Here is a 25,746-nt window from a genome sequence, read left to right as displayed (position 1 = left end):
ACAGCTTACAACAGAGAAAGGCACTCTACAGTCAAAGTTTGTACACCAGACAAAGACGGCCGATCATGTGCGGGGTGAGTGAGAACAGGAGAAAGGGAAAGCGGTAGCAGAGCGAGCAGCGGGTACGTACTTTTTTGTTGTTGTTGTGTAAAGTAGATAATCCCGCATGGGCGCAAAAGGTACGGTTGTTAAGCTATAGGGAAGAAGCGTCCAGAGAATTTGGCCACACAGCCACTAATGGAAAAGCTCTGAATTGAAGCACTCCTCTCTCTCACCCGTCATTCCAGTGGGGCTTCAGGTGTTTCTTCATGAGCTCCATGACTCCGTCAAACCACTGCCAGAAAGTGAAGTTCCTCCCTGGCAAACTCTCCTGTGGATAGCATAGATAATCAAACCTGGGTTCACAATACCATTGGTTGTCTTTCTATTACAAATACTATTTCGACACAGGTATTGCTGTTAAAGTCTTAAAGATGGAATCCGCAGTAGGGTGAAATGGCGTCCCTGGCCGCCCCCACCACCACTGTTATTGTTGCCGAGCTGAGGAGCGTTGTTGAGAATGGTCAACTAAATCACAATACATAGTGATCTTTAAAATCGTGTGTGCAATGAAGACCAAGAGAAAAAAAAAAGGAAAAAAAAGTTGTTTGCAGTAAAATGACTTTTGTTGTAATACCGCAAACGGACGTGGCCGTTTCGTCATCGTGGATTCCAGCTTTAAGTCTGTGTGGAAACATCCCTATTCCAGTGGTTTAATGGTCATGTCGCAGTAGTAGTCAGCGGTGAAACGGTCGAACATGTTTGAACTGGGGCCAGGACATGGTCAGGTTGTGGAGGTAGTCAGTAAAAAGTAGTCGTTAGAAAAAAACGGTCATACCTAGTTGAACCGGGACAAAGACATGGTCATGTTGCGGTAGTAGTAGTCAGTGCAGTGGTAAAACAATCTAAAAGTCTAATCAGAAACGGTCGTACCCGGTTGAACTGGGCCCAGGACATGGTCATGTTGCGGTAGTCTTCTGGGTTTATGCTGGCGCTGCTGAATGCCTTCTGGGCCAGGAAGACCAGGTTGTCGTCGCAGAGGCCGCGGGCACTGTGCATCTCTGCCTTGTATTTCATGTCTAGGGCTTCACACAGCTGCGGCCACAGCACCTTGTCAGGAACGATAAACGGCACCCTGCCCTGGGGGAGGGGGGATGGAGGCGGGAAGCAGAGTGTGTGTATGAGGGAGAGGAAAAGAGGGTTGGAACAGCAAAAGAAAGGGGGGGTGAAATCAGGGAAAGAGAGAAAAAGAGATAAGAATGATATATACAGGAGTTGTTCCGAGCTTTTTCAACTCTTAGATAAACTACAGCGGCAGATAAGGGACGCGCAAAAGGGGTGTAATACAAAGTGTCTTCCAGTAAAAGGCCAATAAACTCACCGGCTCTGCAAAAGCGTTGTCCCACAGGACCGTTGCCGTGGCATTGTTGTCTTGACTACCGTGTACTATCACCACCACGGGGAGAGATAATGTCTGGGGGGGGATTTAAAAAAAAATAAAAGTTACACTGACTGCATTAATTGATTAAATTAGACTAATTTAAGTCATCCTACTCAAAGTTCACTACAGAATGGATGTCAATGAAATGGAAGACATCAAATCTGATCAAAATGATCCTGTGTTGTCTCAATCCTGTTGCCCCATTCAATTGTGTTCCTCTTTCATTGAAGGACGCGGACAATATTTCAACCAAATATCATGGTAACATATAACATGATCTTTGTAATAGCATTATGATGAGGTATGTTAGAGATACGCATCTCTTTGTCTTAAAAACGGCATCAACCACAGACTACACAGAATTTAACACAACACAGGATTATTTTGATCTGGATGAAATGTTTTGACAAACTGGGCTCTGGTGTTTCTAGAAGTGGATTTTCCTGTAACCTTGACGTGGAAGACCAGCTCGTTGCCCCCCACGCTGAACTGAGACTCAAACATGACAGTGAACTTCTCCTCTGTGACCGACTCTGCCCCGCGACGGTCCGACCGTTTGATCCGCTTCAGGGACTACACAGCACAGGAGAGACCACAACAACAAAAATGCTACAAACGCTAACATTTTGACCACATGTACATACCACACTTTAGCAAAACCACAAAAGGTTTTGGAGTAAAATGCCAATTAAATCCAATTACAATATATCAGTAATGTAATTGTATTTATAAGTATAAATCATTCTAACCTAGCGGTTAGTGTTGGGCCAGTAACGAATCCCCGAGCTGACAAGGTGAAAAATCTGTCGACATGCCCTTGAACAAAGCACTTAAACCTAATAGCCCCAGAGTCGCCGTTGATAAGGGCAGACCCAGGCCGTGACCCCGCTCTCCGAGGGTGTCTCAGGGGGAGTTGGGATATGCAAAAAAAAACACATTTCCAATTCACACATGCGTATCAACCCTTTACACTCGTACCCGTTTATAGGTTGAAAATGGCCGATTTGGGCACTGATAAGCCCCTAAATTGGAACGGGCTGGCTGTACAGTAAAACTTAGGCTCTGCACTTCAAAGCACTTTATGGGTTGTGACTGACAGACGTTCTGAACTTGAGCACCGCTCGCAACAAGAACTTGCGAACATCCCTCCTGCTAAATTGGACAACCTTTGCACATTTGTTGTCTTGAGAGATGGAAACACTAAATTAAGAGGACTATGTATTGTGAAAGATGAGACATTGAGGATTATATTAAACACTGCTTGTGATGTCATACAAGCAAGGCAAGCACCTGAGTCCAAATGTGTACTTCCCCTTTCCCATAACACATACAGTTCCAACGTTTATGATCACCGTGTCTGATGTACAGTTACAAGATGACATGGCATCACAACCCTGTGTTGTTCTGAACAGAATGAACCGGTTTGTCCGTTGTCAAGAAAATGAGCTGCGGAACACACACACGACTCATTTCTACCCGAATTGCCCTGTGAAAGCCCAAACACTAAGATAATATTTTTAGAACTTAGCTGGTCATGTTGGCAATAAAACAAGCTTTCAAATGATGCCCACCTCAGATCGCGATTTATAAAACGGCCCGTTTTTGGATATACCGTAAACAGTAATTGTGTGATGCAGGGCTGTGTTCCAAACAAAACTACAAGTGTGCTCGCTCTAGTTCCTCAACAGCACATAGGGGAGCTCTTCTTGTCATTTTTTTGGTCTTATGTTGCACCTACCCCACACTTTGCAGGTATATTCTCATCATGTTACCGAATGTATTTTCAGATTTTGTTATCAACAAATGCAGCAAAAAGTACAGTAAATGTAAAATGCACATAAGATCAACTCTGTAATGTTTGGATTCAGTCTTGTGTCATGTAATGTTTGGATTCAGTCTTGTGTCAGGTGAACGGTTGTATCTTCAACTTTGGTCTAATAATGCTCCCGTAATCTCCAAATTGTTCCCTTTCAATTGCTACCAAGCTTATGCATAGGCTTTTCATATTTCTTCTGGCCAATTCCCAACGGTGTAAAGGGTTAATACACACGTACATGTTTGACATTAAAATAAACTGCGCGACGGTGCTTATTTATCCTAACTCACCATGTTCCTGAAGTGAGCACTCAGGGTTCCTGTGGTCCGGTGGTATTCCATCACACAGTTGTTGTTGAGAATTTCTCCACTGCTATCACTGCAACACAGACAGAGAAATAAATCTGTCAAACTGTTGTGCGTGTGTGTTTATGTACAAATGTGTATATTTGTCAACTTTTGGTTGCGGGTGACAGTAGTGGCCCAAGAATTGGACTGAGTAGAAGTTTCACATTTTGTGTGTGTGTGTGTGTGTTGGGCCGTAGCCAACAATGAAGACACCGTGGTCCGGACCGCAGTTAAACCCCCCCCCCCCCATTTTTTTTAGGAACTCAATCAGGGCTTTTAACTTATTGTTGGAAAGTTTGAATACACAAGGTGCAATTTCGAAGTCTAGTTGTGCATTAGCAGTTTTTCTCCTATATCAAATCAAATCTTCTACGTCACATTTGTAAACAACAGGTGCAGACTAACAGTGAAATGCTTATAGATACTTTTGTCCCTATTTCCTCCAAGCCCATCCTGACAATGCAGAAAGAAAAGAGAAATAATAGAAAAGTAATAACACAATAAAAAAAGTATTAATTAATACACAATGACCAAGTATAACTTGGCTATATACACACGGGTACCAGTATCGAGTCGATGTGCAGGGGTACAAGGTAACTGAGGTAGATACAGTTGAAGTCAGAAGTTTACATACACTTAGGTTGGAGTCATTAAAACTCGTTTTTCAACCACTCCACAAATGTCTTGTTAACAATCTATAGTTTTGGCAAGTAATTTTTCCAACAATTGTTTACAGACAGATTATTTCAATTATAATTCACTGTATCACAATTCCAGTGGGTCAGAAGTTTACATACACTAAGTTAACTGTGCCTTTAAACAGCTTGGAAAATTCCAGAAAATCATGTCATGGCTTTAGAAGCTTCTGATAGGCTAATTGACATAATTTCAGTCAATTGGATAGGTGTACCTGTGGATGTATTTTAAGGCCTACCTTCAAACTCAGTATCTCTTTGCTTGACATCATGAAAAAAGAAAAGAAAATCAGCCAAGACCTCAGAAATATAATTGTAGACCTCCACAAGTCTGGTTCATCCTTGGGAGCAATTTCCAAATGCCTGAAAGTACCACGTTCATCTGTACAAACAATAGTATGCAAATATAAACACCATGGGACCACGCAGCCATCATACCGCTCAGGAAGGAGACAAGTTCTGTCTCCTAGAGATGAACGTACTTTGGTGCGAAAAGTGCAAATCAATCCCAAAACAACAGCAAAGGACCTTGTGAAGATGCTGGGGGAAGCAGGTACAAACGTATCTAAATCCGCAGTAAAACGAGTCCTATATCGACATAACCTGAAAGGCCGCTCAGCAAGGAAGAAGCCACTGCTCCAAAACCGCCATAAAAAAGCCAGGCTACGATTTGCAACTGCACATGGGGACAAAGATAGTACTTTCTGGAGAAATGTCCTCTGGTCTGATGAAACAAAAATAGAACCGTTTAGCCATATTTACCATCGTTATGTTTGGAGGAAAAAGGGTGAGGCTTGCAAGCCAAAGAACACCATCCCAACCGTGAAGCACGGGGGTGGCAGCATCATGTTGTGGGGGTGCTTTGCTGCAGAAGGGACTGGTAACTTCACAAAATAGATGGCATCATGAGGTAGGAAAATTATGTGAATATATTGAAGCAACATCGCAAGACATCAGTAGGGAAGTTCTTCCAAATGGACAATGACCCCAAGCATACTTCCAAAGTTGTGGGAAAATGGCTTAAGTACAACAAAGTAAAGGTATTGGAGTGGCCATCACAAAGCCCTGACCTCAATCCTATAGAACATTTGTGGGCAGACCTGAAAAGGTGTGTGCGAGCAAGGAGGCCTACAAACCTGACTCAGTTACACCAGCTCTGTCAGGAGGAATGGGCCAAAATTCAACCAACTTATTGTGGGAAGCTTGTGGAAGGCTACCCGAAACGTTTGACCCAAGTTAAACAATTTAGAGGCAATGCTACCAAATACTAATTGAGTGTATGTAAACTTCTGACCCACTGGGAATGTGATGAAAGAAATAAAAGCTGAAATAAACCATTCTCTCTACTATTATTCTGACATTTCACATTCTTAAAATAAAGTGGTGAACCTATCTGACCTAAAACAGGGAATATTTTACTAGGATTAAATGTCAGGAATTGTGAAAAACTGAGTTTAAATGTATTTGGCTAAGGTGTATGTAAACTTCCGACTTCAACTGTATGTACATATTACTACAAATACAGTGGTTAAGGGCTTGTAAGTAAGCATTTCACGGTAAGGTCTACACCTGTATTATTCAGCACGTGACAAAATTGGATTTGATAGATATCACATATGCTGCAGCTACGGTTTTGAGTAAAAAAAAAGTTCCCTCAAATGGTCAATGCAGATAACTATTTAACTAAGCAAATAGCTACCCGGACTAACTATTTAGTAGTCTTATGGCTTTGGGATAGAAACTGTTCAGGGTTCTGTTGGTTCCAGACTTGGTGCATTGGTACCGCTTGCTGTGAGAACTGTCTGACTTGGGTGGCTGGATTCTGACAATTTCTAGGGCCTTCCTCTGACACCACCTGGTGTACCCTCTGTAGCATCTTACGGTCGGATGCCAAGCATTTGCCATACCAAGCGGTGATGAAGCCAGTCAAGATGCTCTCAATGGTGCAGCTGTAGAACTTTTGAGGGCCCATGCCAAATCTTTTCAGCCTCCTGAGGGGTAAGAGGCGTTGTCGTGCCTTCTTCACGGCTGTCTTGGTGTGTGTGGACCATGATAGATCCTTAGTGATGTGGACACCGAGGAACATGAAGCTCTCAACCCTCTCCACTACAGCCCCGTCGATGTGAATGGGGGTGTGCTCGGCCCTCCGTTTCCTGTAGTCCACGATCAGCTCCTTTGTCTTGCTCACATTGAGGGAGAGGTAGTTGTCCTGGCACCCCTGGTGCAAGAGGGGACTAAGCACGCACCCCTGATGCACCCCGTGTTAGAGGGTCAGCATGTCGGATGTGTTGTTGCCTACCCTCACCACCTGGGGGCAGCCCGTCAGGTGTTCAGTCCCAGGGTCCTTTGCTTAGTGATGAGTTGAGAGCACTAAGATGTTGAACACTGAGCTCGTCAGGATGGGAGTGGGCAGTGTGGAGTGCAATAGAGATTGTGTCATCTGTGGAGGAAGTATGCGAATTGGAGTGGGTCCAGGGTGTCTGGGATGATGGCCTTGATGTGAGCCATGACCAGCCTTCAAAGCATTTCATGGCTACAGATGTGAGTGCTACGAGGCGATAGTCATGTAGACAGGTTACCTTGGCGTTGTTGGGCATAGGGACAATGGTGGTCTGCTTGAAACATGTAGGTATTACAGACTGGGTCAGAGAAAGGTTGTAAATGTCAGTGAAGACACTTTCCAGAGCATGCTCTGAGTACGCATCCTGATATTCCGCCTGGCCCTGCGACCTTGTAAATGTTAACCTGTTTAAAAAAGTCTTACATCTGCTACGGAGAGCGTGATCAGTCATTTGGAACAGCTGGCTCTCTCATGCATGGTTCAGTGTCGCTTGCCTCGAAGCGAGCTTTGAAAGCATTTAGCTCGTCTGGTAGGCTCGCATCACAGGGCAGCACGTGGCTGTGTTTCCCTTTGTAATCCATGATAGTTTTCAAGCACTGCTACATCCAACGAGCATCAGCGGCGGCGAAGTAGGGTTTGATCTTAGTCCTGTTGTGATGCTTTGCCTGTTTGATGGCTTGGAGGTTGTAGCGGGATTTCTTATAAGTGTCCGGATTAGTATCCCGCTCCTTGAAAGCAGCAGCTCTAGCCTTTAGCTCAGTGCGGCTGTTGCCTGTAATCCCTGGCTTCTGGTTGGGATATGTGCGTAAGGTCACTGTGGGGACGACGGCGTCGATGCACTTAATGATGCCAATTCCATTGGCTGAATCCCAGAACATGTTAAAGTCTGTGCTAGCAAAACAGTCCTGTAGCTTAGCATCTGCTTAAATCGGACAACTTCCGTATTGAGCTTGTCACTGGTACTTCCTGTTTGAGTTTTTGCTTGTAAGCAGGAATCGGGAGGATAGAGTTATGGTCAGATTTGCCAAATGGAGGGTGAGGGAGTACTTTGTATCCGATTCTGTGTGGTGTAATAATACATTTATTTTATATAGTGCTTTTCATTACAAAAGAGAATCTCAAAGACGCTGTAAAAACAAACAAAACAAATGTAGAGATCTGGCAGGTCTTGAGCGATGGTCTTCCACAACTTCTGATAAGTTATTCAGAAAGGCTTGGCATTAGCTTAAGCGGAAGGAGCTTTGATGGCACAGCAAGGGAACAGCATCATTCAGTTACTTAGACAGGGTTGTAGCTCTTCATCAAGCACCTTGTTAGTTGACTCCTCCTCCTCCTCCTCTGTAGGTAGGCTGGATAGTCCACTACCTAAGTGTAGCACCCATCTAGGTGATGCTTTGGTAGCTATAAACACCAGAAAGACCACCATACCTCGGCAGTAGTCAGAAATAGTCCTCTATGAGGCGGGCATCTCTCAACCCCTCACACCGCAGTCCACATTGTTCATCCACCCAGGGCAGGTGGGGGGGGGGGGTGCTGTATTATGTATCAAATGATCGCATAGCCAGCTAGCTAACTACCTACACAAGACAAACAAACTGACTTGTCATTCGTCCAGCAGCTCCACACTGACTAATGAGTAAAGGCAATGGACTTTTGTATCCTCTAGTTGCACAGGTGACATGCTAGAAGGAGTGCCGCGTCTGGATGAGCATTTTCCTGTTTGCTTCTGGCCCTATACAGCTCGTTGAGTGTGGTCTTAGTGCCAGCATCGGTTAGCGGTGGTAAAGAGACACCAGCTGTTTTTGTTGGACAATTAAAAAAAGGTCAATACACTGCATTTCAAACATCCAGGAATGATTCATGAATTCAGGGCTTGTAAAATTATACCTAGAGTAAATATAATCCTTCAACCATAAGACCCACAAATAAGTTAATTTAATCAAAATAGTTTAACCTGCTTTTTTGCAATATTCACTGATCTGGCTTTCATGTCTATGAATACGCCCTTTTTGTTAAAAATCTAACCAGAACCATCCATGTACAATGCACATCCAACAATAATGACCAACTCTGGTAGCAGGCATTATAGAAAGTTAACAAAGGTCTCAAACAATCTCTCAAGCACAAGCCCAGTGCCAGTGAGTAGCCAGCTAATCTTTATATTTAAAGTGTAGCCAACTTGGATCTATTTGCTTTGCTAACAAGGTAGAACAGTTGAACTGTTATGAATACACCCTCCTGTCTGTCTCCAACTGTTTGAACGATAGATAGTTCACTTTGTTTAGATGTTGAAATCAAATGGCCTACCTGGATAAGATGCAATTTCTCAGAATGAGAACGATTTGCCAATTCCTTATGCATCTATTTTATGCTCATTGCACATTTATAATACACAGACTAGACAGCTAGCACATAAGTCTGTTGCTAAAATGTTGCTCGCGGTACCGCAATACCGTGCACAACAAACTGAGCATACATTTTCCACAATCAGGTTCATTGAGTGTGAAAAACCCAGCAGCGTTGGAGTTCTTAACACACTCAAAACGGTGCACCTACTACCATACCCCGTTCAAAGGCACTTAAATATTTTGTCTTGCCCATTCACCCTCTGAATGGCACATGAATAAACGATGTCTCAAGGCTTAAAAATCCTTCTTTAACCGGTCTACACTGACTGAAGTGGTTTTTAACAGGCGACATCCATAAAGGTATGACAGCTTTCACCTTGATTCACCTAGTCAGTGTGTACAGGAAAAAGCAGGTGTTCCTAATAATCCAACCTCCTGTGATGCAAATCGAGGTTAGTGATCGATGTTCTGATGTCCAGGTCTTTTCGGTCATAGGAAACAACGGCGGAAACATTATGTACAAAAAAAGTTAAGATCAGTGCAAAAAAAAAAGAAAGCAGAATTGGTCAGGAGACCGTAAAACGGCAGCTATCCATTGCGGCGCGATTCTAAACAAATCACTTTAAAAAATGTAATTGGTAAATTAGTCTAGGTCGTCTAGCTAGCCAGCTATCTACACTTGAGGTAATCATGGCTGAATTATAGACCGGGCATGCAGTGCACAATTTCTTGTCACTCTCAGATATATTAACATGGCATAAGTCATGGCAAAGTGTAAAATTGCAGGAAATAAGCTTTAAAAAACTGCAAATATTTCTCCCCACCCCCATCCGGACCTCACCAAAACTCAGACCCTGGCTACGGCCCTGTGTGTGTCTAAGTGTGTATGCCTGTCAGAGGGTGTGTGTGGCGTCTCACTTGCGGGTGCTCTCATTCTTGAGAAGGGCCTTGGCCTGCTGCTCGCTGACGATGACTGCTTTGACCTGCGGGGGGTTCATGTGCACGTTGAGCTTCCCGCCCACCAGTAGGCGCACAGTAGCCGCAAACTTAGTCTGGGTCTTCAGCACCTGGGGCGGCTGCTTCTCGATGATAAACGTACTGATAGGTGAGGGAGGGATTGAGGGAGGAGGGGGGATGAGGGATGGATGTAGCAAGGGAGGAAAGATGGTTGGGTAGAAAAAGAGAGTGAGAGAAAGTGGGTAAATACTGTATTTAAAAGATTAGAGGCTGCGTACAAAGAAGATAAAATGACATGATCTACAGATTGTAGGGGTGTAACGGTACACGCATTCATACAAAACCGTTTTGGGATCTCAGTTTGAACCTGAATGAATAAATAATAGATGTAACACAGTAGGCCTATAGGCTGCCTACACTGTTGTATGCCTCGAGGAAAATCGGAGCAGAATCTCTCTTCTGGCTATTCCGCTAAAACAAGTAGAGCCTATCACCCCAGTATTCCTTGCACCAGAGCAAAAAATAACTACGCCTCCCCTCTGCAATCAAGCAGCCCTTCGCAGCCGATTCTGATCGGGCCTAAGAAAATTACGAGAGCGATAGGTATGTTTATAGCCGCGGATATGTGCCCATTCTCGGTGCTTGAGAAGAATAGGGGGTTTCAGCACCTTGTGAAAGTGCTCGTGCCACGTTACGAACTTCGCTCTCTCACACTGACTTCAGCAAACAAGCAGTACCCGCTCTATAAGCAAGCTAAAGCAGAAGTTGTCAATGAATTGGCCAACACACCAGGTGTTGTGCTAATTACAGGTGGATGGACCTCCAGGGCTTCTTAAGTGACAGCCCATCACATTACCCCGGAGGGTGAAATGAGAAGTACGTGCTACAGACACGCCCCCTTTATGAGTCACACAAGTGCATATTTCTCTCTTTGTAAGAGAACCTTATAGCATAGGCCTATGCAATGTCAGCCATGTTTACATATTGATTTCAAACCCATATTGCACTTTATTTTTGTGTTAATTTAAGAAAATACAAAGTGTTGGTTTTCCTGATTGTGCTCTTATCAGGCATTATATGACTCATGATGATATACTGAACAAAGATATAAAACATGTAAAGTGTTGGTCCCATGTTTCATGAGCTAAAATAAAAAGGCCCCAGAAATGTGTCTACATCCCTGTTAGTGAGCATTTCTCCTTTGCCAAGATAATCCATCCACCTGACAGGTGTGGCTTATCAATAAGCTAATTAAACAGCATGATCATCACACACATGATCATTACACAGGCCACTTTAAAAATGAGCAGTTTGTCACACAACGCCACAGACGTCTCAAGTTTAGGGAGCGTGCAATTGGCACGCTGACTGCAGGAATGTCCACCAGAGCGGTTGCCAGAGAACTGAATGTTCCTTTCTGTACCAGAGAATTTGGCTGTACGTCCAACCAGCCTCACAACACGTGTAACCATACCAGCCCAGGAACTCCACCTCCGGCTTCTTCCCCTGCGGGATCGTCTGACACCAGCCAGACACAGCTAAGGAAACTGGGTTTGCACAACCAAATCATTTCTGCACAAACAGTCAGAAACTGTCTCGGGGAAGCTCATCTCCGTGCTCGTCGTCCTCACCATGGTCTTGACCTGACTGCAGTTCGGCATCATAGCCAACTTCAATGGGCAAATGCTCAACTTCGATGGCAACTAACACACTGGAGAAGTGTGCTCTTCATGGATGAATCCATCCCGGTTTCAACTGTACCGGGCAGATGAAACATGTTGAAAGGACCTGTACACAATTCCTGATAGATGAAAATGTCAGTGGCCTGCATACTCAGACATGTCACCCATTGAGCATGTTTGGGATGCTCAGTAAGACAGCATGTTCCAGTTTCTGCCAATATCCAGCAACTTCGCACAGCCATTGAAGAGGAGTGGGACAACATTCCACAATCAACTCATTACGAAGGAGAAGTGCGAGGCAAATGGTGGTTACACCAGATACTAACTGGTTTTCTGATCCACGTCTAGGGTTGCACATTTTGGGGATAATTGTGAGGTGGAAACTTTCCGTGGGAATATAAGCAAATTAATATTAATACCATTTAACTGTAGATGTTTTTTGCACTGGATATATTTACCATACAGAAACATAAATATTTTACCTTATCATAAGTAGACATAATTGGAAATGATTACATCCTTCCAATAGAAATAAAAACATTTAGTTACAAACTTTACTTTAAATTAGTTGAAGAGTCACTTCACATGGGATGATTTCTTTGAACAACAGGGAATATTGAATGACCCATCGCATCTACCAAAAAATGTTTAACATACATCTGTAAAATGATAGTCTAGAAACTAATGCTTTGGTTGTCTTCCTCTCAGGCTTCATGTCTTCTCCCTGGACCTCCTCAATGTCCAATTCTTTAACATCAGACTCTGAGGCCTAATCTTCAGTCACTTTCCTACCTTGTTGAGGATAGCTTGTTGTCAGGCGCAAAAAGACTCAAATTTGCCCGGATGGCCACCAATTTCTCTACCCTTGTATTGGTCAGCCAGTTGCGTGCTTTGGTGTGTGTTCCCAAACAAGGACCAGTTGCCCTCTGAGGCGGCTGATGTTGGTGGGATTTGGAAGATGGAGGCAACAGGGGAAAGAGCCTCAGATCCACAAAGTCCCTTCCACCAGTTGGCTCATGAGATATGTTGGCACAACTGCCATATTGCATCTCCATCCCAAAGCCCTTGCTTGGAAGCGTACTTTGCCAGACTGCCAAGAACCTTGCCCTCATCCAGGCCAAGGTGGTGAGATACGGTAGTGATGACACTATAGGCCTTGTTGATCTCTGCACCAGACAGGATGCTCTTGCCAGCATACTTGGGGTCCAACATATACGCTGCGGCGTGTATGGGCTGCAGGCAGAAGTCTACACACTTTTTGATGTATTTCAGAACTGCAGCTTCCTCTGCTTGGAGCAACAATGAAGTGGGCAGGGCAGTATGGATTTCTTCTCTTACATCTGCAAGCAGTCTGAACATCAGACAGGATGGCATTGTCTCCCTCAATCTATGCAATGGCTACTGCTATAGGTTTCAGGAATATCAGGCTGCTTACCACTCTCTCCCAAAATACATCATCCAGGAGGATCCTCTTGATGCGGCTGTCCATATCGGCAGACTGATATGGCCATTTCTTGGAGACTCCTTCCCCTCCAGGAGACTGTCAAATATGATGACAACACCACCCCAATGAGTGTTGCTGGGCAGCTTCAATGCGGTGCTCTTATTCTTCTCACTTTGCTTGATGAGGTAGATTGGTGCTATAACTTGAAGACCCTTTACAAGAGAGCCAAGGAAATGGTTAGATTTGTGGAGTGTATCCATTGTTTTCAGTGCCATGATGTCCTTGAGGAGCAGATTCAATGCATGAGCAGCACAGCCAATGGGCGTGATGTGAGGGTAGGTGAGGGTAGGACTCCTCCAATTTTGACCAAGCAGCCTTCATGTTAGCAGCATTGTCTGTCACCAGTGCAAATACCTTCTATGGTCCAAGGTCATTGATGACTGCCTTCAGCTCATCTGCAATGTAGAGACCGGTGTGTCTGTTGTCCCTTGTGTACATTTACATTTAAGTCATTTAGCAGACGCTCTTATCCAGAGCGACTTACAAATTGGTGCATTCACCTTATGATATCCAGTGGAACAACCACTTTACAATAGTGCATCTAACTCTTTTAAGGGGGGGGGGGGGTTAGAAGGATTACTTTATCCTATCCTAGGTATTCCTTTAAGAGGTGGGGTTTCAGGTGTCTCCGGAAGGTGGTGATTGACTCCGCTGACCTGGCGTCGTGAGGGAGTTTGTTCCACCATTGGGGTGCCAGAGCAGCGAACAGTTTTGACTGGGCTGAGCGGGAACTGTACTTCCTCAGAGGTAGGGAGGCGAGCAGGCCAGAGGTGGATGAACGCAGTGCCCTTGTTTGGGTGTAGGGCCTGATCAGAGCCTGAAGGTACGGAGGTGCCGTTCCCCTCACAGCTCCGTAGGCAAGCACCATGGTCTTGTAGCGGATGCGAGCTTCAACTGGAAGCCAGTGGAGAGAGCGGAGGAGCGGGGTGACGTGAGAGAACTTGGGAAAGTTGAACACCAGACGGGCTGCGGCGTTCTGGATGAGTTGTAGGGGTTTAATGGCACAGGCAGGGAGCCCAGCCAACAGCGAGTTGCAGTAATCCAGACGGGAGATGACAAGTGCCTGGATTAGGACCTGCGCCGCTTCCTGCGTGAGGCAGGGTCGTACTCTGCGAATGTTGTAGAGCATGAACCTACAGGAACGGGTCACCGTTCTGTGTCTGTGCTCTTGTAGAATACTGGTTGAGGGGTGGAGGTGTAGTTAATTATTCCTTGCCCACGAACATTTGACCACCCATCAGAGATGATTGCTTTCTCTATGATTTGCTTGACCTTCACTTGAACTCTGTTGAACTCCGCATCCAGCAAATGAGTAGATAAAGCATTTCTGGTTGGAGGGGTGTATGCTGGGCGAAGAACATTCAGAAATCTCTTCCAATACACATTGCCTGTGAGCAGCGGTGAACCAGTTGAATGTCTTGCTCGAGCTGTGTATGCATCTGACTAAGTTCCTCCATTGAGTCAAAAAAACTTCTGATTCCAGGAGGACCATGAGCTGTTGCCATCGATAAGGTGTCTGGTTCATCATTTTCACCTCAAATAGAAGTAGAGGGACTTTTGTCAGAGTTTGCTTGTTGTGAGCGCTGAGGGAACATTATGCACTTGGCCAGATGATTCTGCATCTTTGTTGCATTCTTCACATATGATTTGGCACAGTATTTGCAAATGTACACAACTTTCCCTTCTACATTAGTTACAGTGAAATGACTCCACCCATCAGATAGAGCCTGTGGCATTATCCTGTAAAGATTAGAAAAAAAATTGTAAAAGAAAATACATGTACAGATAAACTCCTTTGTAAGATAAATGTTTTAAAATGAAACATGTATGGAAACAGGTGAATTAACACTCCTCAGTTAGCAGGCTCAAGCAAGATAAAACTCACATGGTAGCAAAAACTAACTAGCAGAAATTGTTAACAAGTTAGAAATGACTTTAAACACTTTACTGTAGGCTACTATTTACTAGTTAACAAAATAATAATGTATGTCATAAAATATATTCACCCCACCCAGTATTGTAATCAAAGCATGTAGTCCTTGGCTCAGACAGTGTAGTAGTGTGGGCTCAATAGCATCTCATTATTGTGCAAGAACTTGAAAATCAGCTGTACATGTGATGGAAGAATGCACTGTGCATGCAGAGGGTTGCAATTCCATTGAATTGGGGATAGTTTAACAAAAATATGCCACAAGACCTAGAATTGCCTAATTTGTATCCCACAAAAAAAGGTTCACTGTTAACATTTTTAAGCAAAATCCCCCAAATTCCAGGGCTCAACTTCCCATGGAAAGTTTCCGACCCTTTGCAACCCTATCCACGTCCATTCCTTTTTTTAAGGTATATGTGACCAACAAATTCATATCTATATTCCCTGTCATGTGAAATCCATAGATTAGGGACAAATACATTTATTTAAATCGACTGATTTCCTTATATGGAATGTAACTCTGTAAAATCTTTGAAAATTGTTGCGTTTATATTTTTGTTCAGTATATATATATACACACACTGCTCAAAAAAATTAAGGGAACACTAAAATAACACGTCCTAGATCTGAATGAATGAAATATTCTTATTAAATACTTTTTTCTTTACATAGTTGAATGTGCGGACAACAAAATCACACCAAAATTATCAATGGAAATCAAATTTATCAACCCATGGAGGTCTGGATTTGGAGTCACACTCAAAATTAAAGTGGAAAACCACACTACAGGCTGATCCAACTTTGATGTAATGTCCTTAAAACAAGTCAAAATGAGGCTCAGTAGTGTGTGTGGCCTCCACGTGCCTGTATGACCTCCCTACAACGCCTGGGCATGCTCCTGATGAGGTGGCGGATGGTCTCCTGAGGGATCTCCTCCCAGACCTGGACTAAAGCATCCGCCAACTCCTGGACAGTCTGTGGTGCAACGTGGCGTTGGTGGATGGAGCGAGACATGATGTCCCAGATGTGCTCAATTGGATTCAGGTCTGGGGAACGGGCGGGCCAGTCCATAGCATCAATGCCTTCCTCTTGCAGGAACTGCTGACACACTCCAGCCACATGAGGTCTAGCATTGTCTTGCATTAGGAGGAACCCAGGGCCAACCGCACCAGCATATGGTCTCACAAGGGGTCTGAGGATCTCATCTCGGTACCTAATGGCAGTCAGGCTACCTCTGGCGAGCACATGGAGGGCTGTGCGGCCCCCCAAAGAAATGCCACACCATGACTGACCCACCGCCAAACCGGTCATGCTGGAGGATGTTGCAGGCAGCAGAACGTTCTCCACGGCGTCTCCAGACTCTGTCACGTCAGTCACATGTGCTCAGTGTGAACCTGCTTTCATCTGTGAAGAGCACAGGGCGCCAGTGGCGAATTTGCCAATCTTGGTGTTCTCTGGCAAATGCCAAACGTCCTGCACGGTGTTGGGCTGTAAGCACAACCCCCACCCTCATGGAGTCGGTTTCTGACCGTTTGAGCAGACACATGCACATTTGTGACCTGCTGGAGGTCATTTTGCAGGGCTCTGGCAGTGCTCCTCCTTGCACAAAGGCGGAGGTAGCGGTCCTGCTGCTGGGTTGTTGCCCTCCTACGGCCTCCTCCACGTCTCCTGATGTACTGGCCTGTCTCCTAGTAGCGCCTCCATGCTCTGGACACTACGCTGACAGACACAGCAAACCTTCTTGCCACAGCTCGCATTGATGTGCCATCCTGGATGAGCTGCACTACCTGAGCCACTTGTGTGGGTTGTAGACTCCGTCTCATGCTACCACTAGAGTGAAAGCACCGCCAGCATTCAAAAGTGACCAAAACATCAGCCAGGAAGCATAGGAACTGAGAAGTGGTCACCACCTGCAGAACCACTCCTTTATTGGGGGTGTCTTGCTAATTGCCTATAATTTCCACCTTTTGTCTATTCCATTTGCACAACAGCATGTGAAATGTATTGTCAATCAGTGTTGCTTCCTAAGTGGACAGTTTGAGTTACATTGTGTTGTTTAAGTGTTCCCTTTATTTTTTTGAGCAGTGTATATATATATATATATATATATATATATATATATATATATATATATATATATATATATACATATATATATATATAAATATAAATAAATAATCTGGACCAACACTTTGTATTTTCTTAAATAAACAAAAATTAGTTCCATTAGACTGGAATTGGAGGCAAATTATTACAAATACAAAACACACAGAACTATTGGCCTATACTGCCCTGAGCATGCAGTTCTGCAAACAAGTAAAGAAGCACATACACACTCACATCATGATCAGCACATTAACAAACCTGTACTCTTTGCATTATTGTGGATAACCTGAAAACAAACACACGCGCCCCCCCCCGACACACACACACCCACCCACCCCTACCTGGTGACGAGAGCGGAGATGATGTCGGTGATGTCAGAGTTGAGCTTGGTGAGCAGCTCCTCCATTGGGCCAGGCAGCGGTAGCTGCTGGGTCAGGTGTTCGGCCCGCCGGATCTGCTGCCGGTTCTGCCAGATCAGGTCCGCTAGCTTTTCACACCTGGAAAGGGAAACAAGAACAAGCCCCCAAGAACACACACACACACACATAAGCAGCGATGCGCACACACACAAAAACAGAACCAGAGTGAGGGACGGGAAAGCTGTTTATGTGTTCAATTTGTAAAGGAGAGTGGCGAGAGAGAGACTAATTGGCACACCAGCGCCAGGAGCGCTAAAGCACCCCTACCCCGCAACCCAAGAGGAGCGTCGCCAGCATCGACTACAACGGACAGCTAGGAGTGTGTGTGTGTGTGTGTTGTGGGACTCACCAGGACTGCAAGACATCCAGTCCCCCCTCGGTGGGTCCCCCGTTGCCGGCCAGCTGCTGACGTCTCTTCCACTGGATCAGCTCCTCATCCAGGATCAGCGTCTGCTGCTTCCTCAGCTGGCCCAGAGTCTTCTGGTGCTTCTCCGCCAGGTCCTACACACACACACAAAAGATTTTCAATGCGAATATTCTAGAATCTGCATAAAGAAAATATGTGCATGTTCCCACCAGAGGTATGTTTTTTTTGTGGATTAAAAAACAGTCAGCTCGAGATGACCAAGTGCACACAAAATGTACTTTATCGCTTAAGTTTTCATGTACCGAATAAAAATGTGATGTTCCGTCGCATTTCCAACTCTACCGATAGTTTTGTCACAAAAACTGTTGCGTTAAATAGAAAAATGTGCGTACTCTGGTCTTGGTACGTTCACTCTAGCCAACAGCTGGCAGATACAGTGTGGGTAGGCTAGTCTACATGAGATTATTATGGATAAGAGCAAGAAGAGTTTATTTGTCTAACGGCAGCCAAGCATCGATCATGTCACCAGAATAAGACCCTCAATATTTATTGGAAAGGAGCATCAAGCTCATAACCAGGCACTTCCACCACCCTGTGTAGTTCATTAGAACTGATTTTTATTTATGTTTCGTATTTTACCACCCTTATCTCCCCAATTTTGATCAATGCGTCCTCTGAAACATGACCCGCCAAACCGCGCTTCGTAACAATCGCCTGCTTAACCTGGAAACCAGCCGCACCAATCTGTCGGAGGAAACACAGAGGTCAGCCTGCAGGCATCTCGCCCGCCACAAGGAGTCGCTAGAGCGCGATGAGCCAAGTAAAGCCCCCCCCGGCCAAACCCTCCCTTAACCCGGACGATGCTGGGCCAAATTGTGCGCCGCCCTATGGTACTCCCGATCACGGCCGGTTGTGATACAGCCCGGGATCGAACCCAGGTCTGTAGTGACGCCTTTAGCACTGTGCAACTCGGGAGGCCCCATCAGAACTTATTTCATCTGTAGCCTAATAAATTGCATGGTTTACTAACATCTAAACCAGGTCAGCTTATTTGTAGTAACGAAATCAATACAACATCAAATTTACAAATCCGTTAATTCCCCAACTCCCTTAATTGCAATAAATGTTTATGCTTCTGGCCCCAACCTAGTAGTATTGAATGTGTTGCTTGTGTATGCACTGTATATCTGCCAGTCTGTTTCTGCAGTGTGTGTGTGTATGTATGTTCAGTAGCGTACCAGTCTGTATTTCTGCAGTGTGTTGGCCTCCCTGGTGAGCCAAGCCTCCACGGTGGCTCTCTTGGCCTGCAGGGTGGTCTCCCTCTGGGTTCGCTCTTCTGCTGGCACGGCCGACAGACTGCTCAACTGGGCTACAGAGAGGAGGGAAAGGGGGAAGGAGGAGGATTGAAGTGGGGGGGGTGATGGACGAATGGAGGAAGAAGAGTAGAGGAGTGGAGAGAGGTTGAAGGAAGATGGAGTAAAGGAGAGGGAGAAGTGGAGGTGGTGGTGGCGGCATGGGTAAATACATCTAATTTCCCCGTTACAGACGCCCACCTGGAGAGCTACTATACGGTGTATGCAGGCTTTTAGTCTAACCACTAACAGGGCTGATCCACTCTAACATGATTCAGCTCATCAAGGCCCTGAGGCGCGGTCGATTAGTTGAATCTGGGTCGTATTCATTAGGCACAACATGGAAGAAAATGGAGTGAAATGGGGAGGAACTACCTGAACTTGTCCAACAAGAAATGCTTGTTTTGGTTGCGAAACGTTTTGCTACAGTGTGCCCAAGTGGGTTAATCCCTCCAGGAATGCATTGAGAAGCGCTGCTGTAATATAAGCAGTCAGCGTCTCACCCTGGATGCGTAGGTTCTCCTGGTACTGGATGATGAAATACTCCTGGTTGTGCTGCAGCTTGCGCAGCTCGTTCTCAGTCTCCTGCGTGGACACGCGCAGCTCCTCGAACGTCTGGTTGATCTGCTGGTGCCTCTGGGACAGGCTGTCCATGGTCCCGCCCCCACCGCCGCTCCCGACGGCCTGCCAATGGGGAGAGAGGCCGTGAGAGAGCCGTCCAATTGGATGACAGAGCTCCGGCAGGATGAAGTATAGTCAAGGCTGCCAGAGGCCCGTTCAACAGAGAGCGACGTCATAGAACAAAGCATTTTGTACAACTGATATGATTTGCTGTCTTGTAAAATAGGCGTCATTTCAGCTCTATAAACTCTGTGTGTGCGTAAGTCTCACGTTGGTGGCCTCCTGCACCAGCCTCTGCTCCGAGTGAAGGATGTGCTTGATGCAGCGCACCAGCTCAAGAGGACAGCGGTCATACGTGCTCTGAGGAAGGAAAGGATGCATTTGTCATACACACACACACGCGCAAGTGTACACACAGAAACAGCTGCAGACACAAACAAAAAGGCGCACACGCGCAAGATTTCAATACTCTTCCGCAGAGGATACGCTTCAGTATCCTTCGCTAAAGGAGGTAATTGAGAAGGGGAGCAAACTCCTCCCGTTCGCCTACTACCGAATTGACACCCTTCTTCGACCACTTATCGGTTTCCAGAGGAGAGGAGGACGGAGGAATCAAAGAGGACAGACTTTTGTCTAATTGTGAATCTCCCCCACACACACACACACGCGAAGAAACAGCTGCACTATGACGAAGTGGACACGGCCACTGTCGTCACGACACCACCCCAGTAGCATGGGCTGCTGTTCCAATACGGAGCCCTGCACCACCAGGGGAGCGAGAACGTACTGCATACATCCTCTAACAAAGGCTAAATCAATCAGATCAATCAACTGAAATGGGTTTTGTGGGCTAACATCAGTGTTGGCGTCAGGCGTTTGTAACACTGCCACTTGACCCTCGAAGCAGTGACCATTTCTTACCACGTTGTGAAGTTAAAAGAGTGCTACAGAGAAACGCCTTTGGAATTTTTCTAATCTTCTGCTTCATTTCAAGGTGCCAAAAATTCAGTGTGAGCCAATGCCAGATTAGCCACCTCCCGCTGTAACAGTGCTGGGCCTTAATTAGGCACCAAACGGAAGAAAACCCAGACCTGCCCATTTAGAGAAGCTTCTTTTCATCTTTCATTGCCGAAATGTTGCGTCCTTTAATGAACAAGAACTAGTATAGGTGTCTCTCCCATAGAGGTAGAGTGTTATAACTACAGACAGGCATTTCTATGGAACCTGCTCAATGGCGCATCAACCTAAAACAGAGATGTTAGGTTCGTTTCGAGATGCTACAAGATATTTCTAGATCCGTTTTTTGGTGGGGGTGAAGGGATTAGGCATCCAGTCTTCTCTCCTGTGCTGGAGAACCAGAAGACATGTAATTCAAGCTGCGTTACACCAGAGTTCCACTACTACTTGGGGTGCACACTCTGGCCCCGTTGGTCTCTTACCTTGAGCTGGCTGGCGTAGTGTCCCAGTTTGATCTTGAGCAGGAAGCCGTCCTCCCCCACTTGGTGCTCGGCCTTCCTCTGCAGCTCCTGCACCAGGCTGTCCAGCAGACGCTTGGCCTTCAGCTCATCCTGAGGGTTCTCCAGCTCCACAGAATCCCTGGGTTTCCCGGGTCAGGGGGTCAAACAGACAACGTCAGAAGTACTAAGTTGTGGGACATGGGTTTATATGCTCATTATCCATGCCTTTATCTCCAGCTCTCTCAATGTAACACACACAGGTTCTCTTTTTCCTGTGTAACATGCTGTGCATTTCGCACAACATTGTTTTCTTACATGCACACGAGTACTACAGATGTAAACTAGCTCCATAGTTAATTCCAGCACATACACATTGATGTGAAAACTTAAAATGATAAATGTGCTACTGTCCCTGTCAAATAGACTAAATTCCTTAGAAACACGCACACACATGTAGCCTAAAATTCTCTCTGCGTTTCCAGGTCCCTAAGAGACCATTTTAAAAAAATGTAATAATGTAACATCAACAATCTAATGTGCATACAAGACAGACTCCTTTTCTTGTACAGTCACACACACACACCCACAGTAATGTTTAACCTTAAATTCACCACTGTTCGGAAGTGAACTAAAACTGTCAAGACCCACTCAAGACTACAGAGAACAAGTGGACGAATAAGCAAAAAAAATAACAAACAAATGCCATTGCTACCTCTCTTGTGCACACACCCGCATGCAATACATGTTTCACCCTTTTCTCAGTCAGTGCACTTTGCAACAACTGTTTTGTGGCTAAGTCAAAGCGTCATTCAGCTGAAGCTTATCCAATGTCAAGTGAAAAATGATACTCTGCATGAGCAGTGCATATCATGCCCTTGTTATGCAAGGCCAATGCAAATTCAAGTCTCAAGCACAAGCACAAGCAAAATACCTGTGTGTGGGACATTTAAGCACCTATTTGAGTGTGTGCATGATTTGTCCACAATTTGTATTAAAAAAAAGAAGCCTATATTAAGACAAGCATTAGGACTGCAGCCATCAATATGATCAATAAGACTAACCTGGATAAATAAAAAAGGGGAAAAGGGATAAAAGTGGTGTAAACTCACCAGAGCTGCCCCTCAATCCACTGGGCCAGGTAGTGGCGCACCTCTATGGGGAAGTGCTGTCCGTAGAGAGACTGCATCTGGTGCAGCGCATCCCCCTGCAACTGCTGGGCCTGGATCCACACCGCCATCCTCCTTCAGCCCCCTTCCCCGAGCACACAAAGACACAGGAAGGAGGTGAGCGAGGGGTAGATGCAGAGAAGTGGAGAGAAGGGGGAGAGTGGGGGGGGGGGGGGGGGCAGAGGGATGAGAGAATGTTAGAGTTGGTAGAGGAGAGCAGAGGAGAGTGGGTGGAGGAGAGGGAGAGCAGAGGAGATAGGGTGAGTGAAGGAAAGGGGAGAGGAGGAAGGAGGGTGAGAGTGGGTAGAGAAGAAAAGATGGGACAAAGAAATGAGAGGGAGAGCAGAGGAAACAGGTGAGGAGGGAGGGAGAGTAGAGGAAAGGGTAGTGTCCCGAGATGCGTGAAGGAAAAGTAACGAGTAACGGGGAGACAGACGGGAAAAGTTAAAATTGTGTGTGTGAGGTGACAATAAAATAAATAGGCAATGTCCTATCCTGGAGAAACTCTATGCCCCGGGCTGTCACCGGCAGAATGAGAAGGGCCAGCAGCTGCCAGACTAGACTCTCAGGATGTTGTTGACCAACAACCTCATTAAATCAGGACATGCAAAACCTTACTCCAGCCAAGCCATTGCCAAAGCACTGGTTTAACAGGTGATGGGAAGTGTGCCATTGACTAAGCCTAAATCCACTCCTAACACGCCTTTCCAAATTTGGTGCCAGCACTGGGTTAGGAGTGGAATGACAACATAGCCAGTAGTCTTAGGCCAGAGTAGGCTCTAGCGATGCAGCCCAGGCTTTTGCATGGATAGAAGATACACATCTTTTTCCAGGTTTGCAGTGTCAAATGGGATATGGATGCTGCCATTCCTCGAAGTTTGCAAAACCATATTTGCATACTCAAATGTATGGTCAAGGAACACTATTCTCGGTCCAGTATGTTGCCGTATAAACTGCTGACATGAATGCAAAAGCTTGAGACTAGTTGGTAGTATGCATTAAGCCCAACAAGAAGCCTTCAAACCCTTTAGCAGAAAAATATTGTTCGCATGTTGTCTCATAAAAATCAAACAGCACATCCATGCACAAGCATTTCGCTACACCCGTAATAACATCTGCATGTGATCAATACAATTTTATTTTAACACGAAGCTAGCCATCAACACAAGTAATGGTTTTTGGCCAGTCTAAAAACCGTTCCATGTATAATAACTAGCTGTAAATAGCATGTATAAAACATTACTTGTATTGATAGGTAGCTGTATGAATGGCGTGTTTGCCATGTTTACAATTTATACAGTGTACTGACACTGATGTATAATATAATACGAATGTGAGAGACAGCGTTGGACATGTAGCTTCATAGCACCACATCATGGAATGTCCATTTTGCGAGCATTTGATTTCGCTTTCGGGTTTAGCCAGCTGATTGACAGTTCTACTTTTGTTGTGATAAACAGTTTAGCTAGCTATAACTACGCACAAGATAGTTTGTGATCTGGCAAACTAACTTAGTTGCCTACTGTAACTAGTGTCTTTGCTTTAACTAACTTTACTGCTAGAACCGTTAGGAAGCGCTCAAGGCAAGCGTTTCACGGTTAAGTCTACACGCGTTGTATCCGGCGCATGTGTGATATTTTTATTTGATTCGAAGCTAGGTAGCTAACTAGCTCAGTTAGCCAGCTAACTATTTAGCTAAGTGAGTATTGTTAAAGTACATAAACTAGCTAACGTTACCTAGCCTGTTTGCTAGTGCAAACATGCATGTTGATAGCAGCTACTGTAGCTAACTAACGTTAGCTATCTGATTACGTTAGTTGGACGACACATATAACCAACTAGATAGTTAGTTAGGACCTTAGAAATAAAATGCAAATCGTGCATTAGGTTGCAGGCTAGCTAACGTTAGTCAAGTTAGTTTACAAATATTTCGAAATGTAAAGAAAAACATGAGTGCAATCAGTCGCTTACCTATTTCCAGACAGCAAATCTGATTTAGATCATAGGGCACAGGAAACACCAAAACTAAGCCCTTCAAACGTTTTGTGTTTAACGTTACCTAGCTAGCTAATGTTACCCAGAATGTTGCGGTTTGTCATATCGAACCATTACCGGTATCGTAATGGCCAGTTTTCAATTTGCTTGGCAAGAAAATCAACTAGCAACCAGCTGTTGCTGCTACTATATAGCTAAGTAACTAACGTTAGCATAAAACTATTGGCATGCACCACCCACTTCCGGGGAGAATGCTCGTTTTGGTTATAGCAGCGCTACCTCCGTCTTATAGCTAGGTAAAATATGCTAACGTCATTTATAAGCTAGTTAATACCAACTACAATGTAGACCCTAAATACATGGGTAAGGGTGGGGACATATTGTAATGTATATCCGCTCTAGTCAAATAAAACTGAGACAATTCTTTGTTGAGTTTTCTGTTTTTATTCTTGGTCCAGCTTCGTCAGAAGCAGATCCTATAGACGCAGCTCTGGTTTCTCCTACGTGGAAATGATGAGTCGTTCGCGAATGAACTGATCTTTTTGGTGAACGTCGGGAAGCGAATCGCATCGGTGAAAGCCATTCAGTTGGCTCCCTGATTTGCATCCTGCTACTACTGCTTTTTGAGCTCAAAGCAAAGTTTTTCTGCAGATAAGTTACATAATAATTATCTACAGAGGATGAATCCTCACTACAGAAGCAATAAATAGTGGGGAGAGCGCATCAATCTGGTCCACGCGGATGTTTGCAGTGCGTAAAAAAAACGTAGTTTCGCATTTTTTTCATGGTTCTAGGTCGATTTTTAAGCATTTTGAACGAAGAGCCGTTTGGTAGCCAAATGAGCCGGCTCACTGATACGTAATAGAATAGCCTCCAGACTCTTCACTTGACTTCGTTACAGTTCCCCCTCACATGGGGACAGTGGTGTGAACTTTAAAATACTTAAGTTAAAATACTTTAAAATTCTACTTCAGTCGTTTTTTTGGGTATCTGTACTTTACTATTTACTACATTTCTAAAGAAAATAATGCACCTTTTACCCCATAGATTTTCCCTGACACCCAAAAGTACTTGTTACATTTTGAATGCTTATCAGGACAGGAAAATCAGACACTTAACAAGAGAACGTCCCTTGTCATCCCTACTGCCTCTGATCTGGCAAA

General features: G+C 44.9%; 1 protein-coding gene across 4 annotated transcripts in view; it reads right to left on the bottom strand.

The window, feature by feature from the left end:
- The window catches only part of LOC139570470 (signal transducer and activator of transcription 5B-like), a 42,977-nt gene extending 17,880 nt beyond the window's left edge, over window positions 1-25,097 (bottom strand). For 3 of the 4 annotated variants that reach the window (XR_011674076.1, XM_071392357.1, XM_071392359.1), the window contains exons 1-14: window positions 24,560-25,097; window positions 22,532-22,673; window positions 21,405-21,561; window positions 20,236-20,325; window positions 19,848-20,028; window positions 19,231-19,361; window positions 17,975-18,126; window positions 17,548-17,703; window positions 9,946-10,125; window positions 3,587-3,674; window positions 1,931-2,053; window positions 1,421-1,513; window positions 973-1,179; window positions 276-370 (exon numbers count right to left, since the gene is read on the bottom strand). Coding sequence is in view for 3 of the 4 variants with exons in the window: in XM_071392357.1 (XP_071248458.1) it covers window positions 276-370; window positions 973-1,179; window positions 1,421-1,513; window positions 1,931-2,053; window positions 3,587-3,674; window positions 9,946-10,125; window positions 17,548-17,703; window positions 17,975-18,126; window positions 19,231-19,361; window positions 19,848-20,028; window positions 20,236-20,325; window positions 21,405-21,561; window positions 22,532-22,659 (1,781 nt within the window). In the remaining variant the exon portion in view is untranslated. The remainder of the gene's footprint in view (window positions 1-275; window positions 371-972; window positions 1,180-1,420; window positions 1,514-1,930; window positions 2,054-3,586; window positions 3,675-9,945; window positions 10,126-17,547; window positions 17,704-17,974; window positions 18,127-19,230; window positions 19,362-19,847; window positions 20,029-20,235; window positions 20,326-21,404; window positions 21,562-22,531; window positions 22,674-24,559) is intronic. The other variant, XM_071392358.1, reaches the window with a different exon arrangement.
- Between the last annotated feature and the right edge of the window lie 649 nt (window positions 25,098-25,746).

The sequence above is a fragment of the Salvelinus alpinus genome, chromosome 3 (genome assembly GCF_045679555.1).
Source record: "Salvelinus alpinus chromosome 3, SLU_Salpinus.1, whole genome shotgun sequence".
NCBI lineage: Eukaryota > Metazoa > Chordata > Actinopteri > Salmoniformes > Salmonidae > Salvelinus > Salvelinus alpinus.
This window is presented reverse-complemented; position numbering and strand designations above follow the sequence as displayed.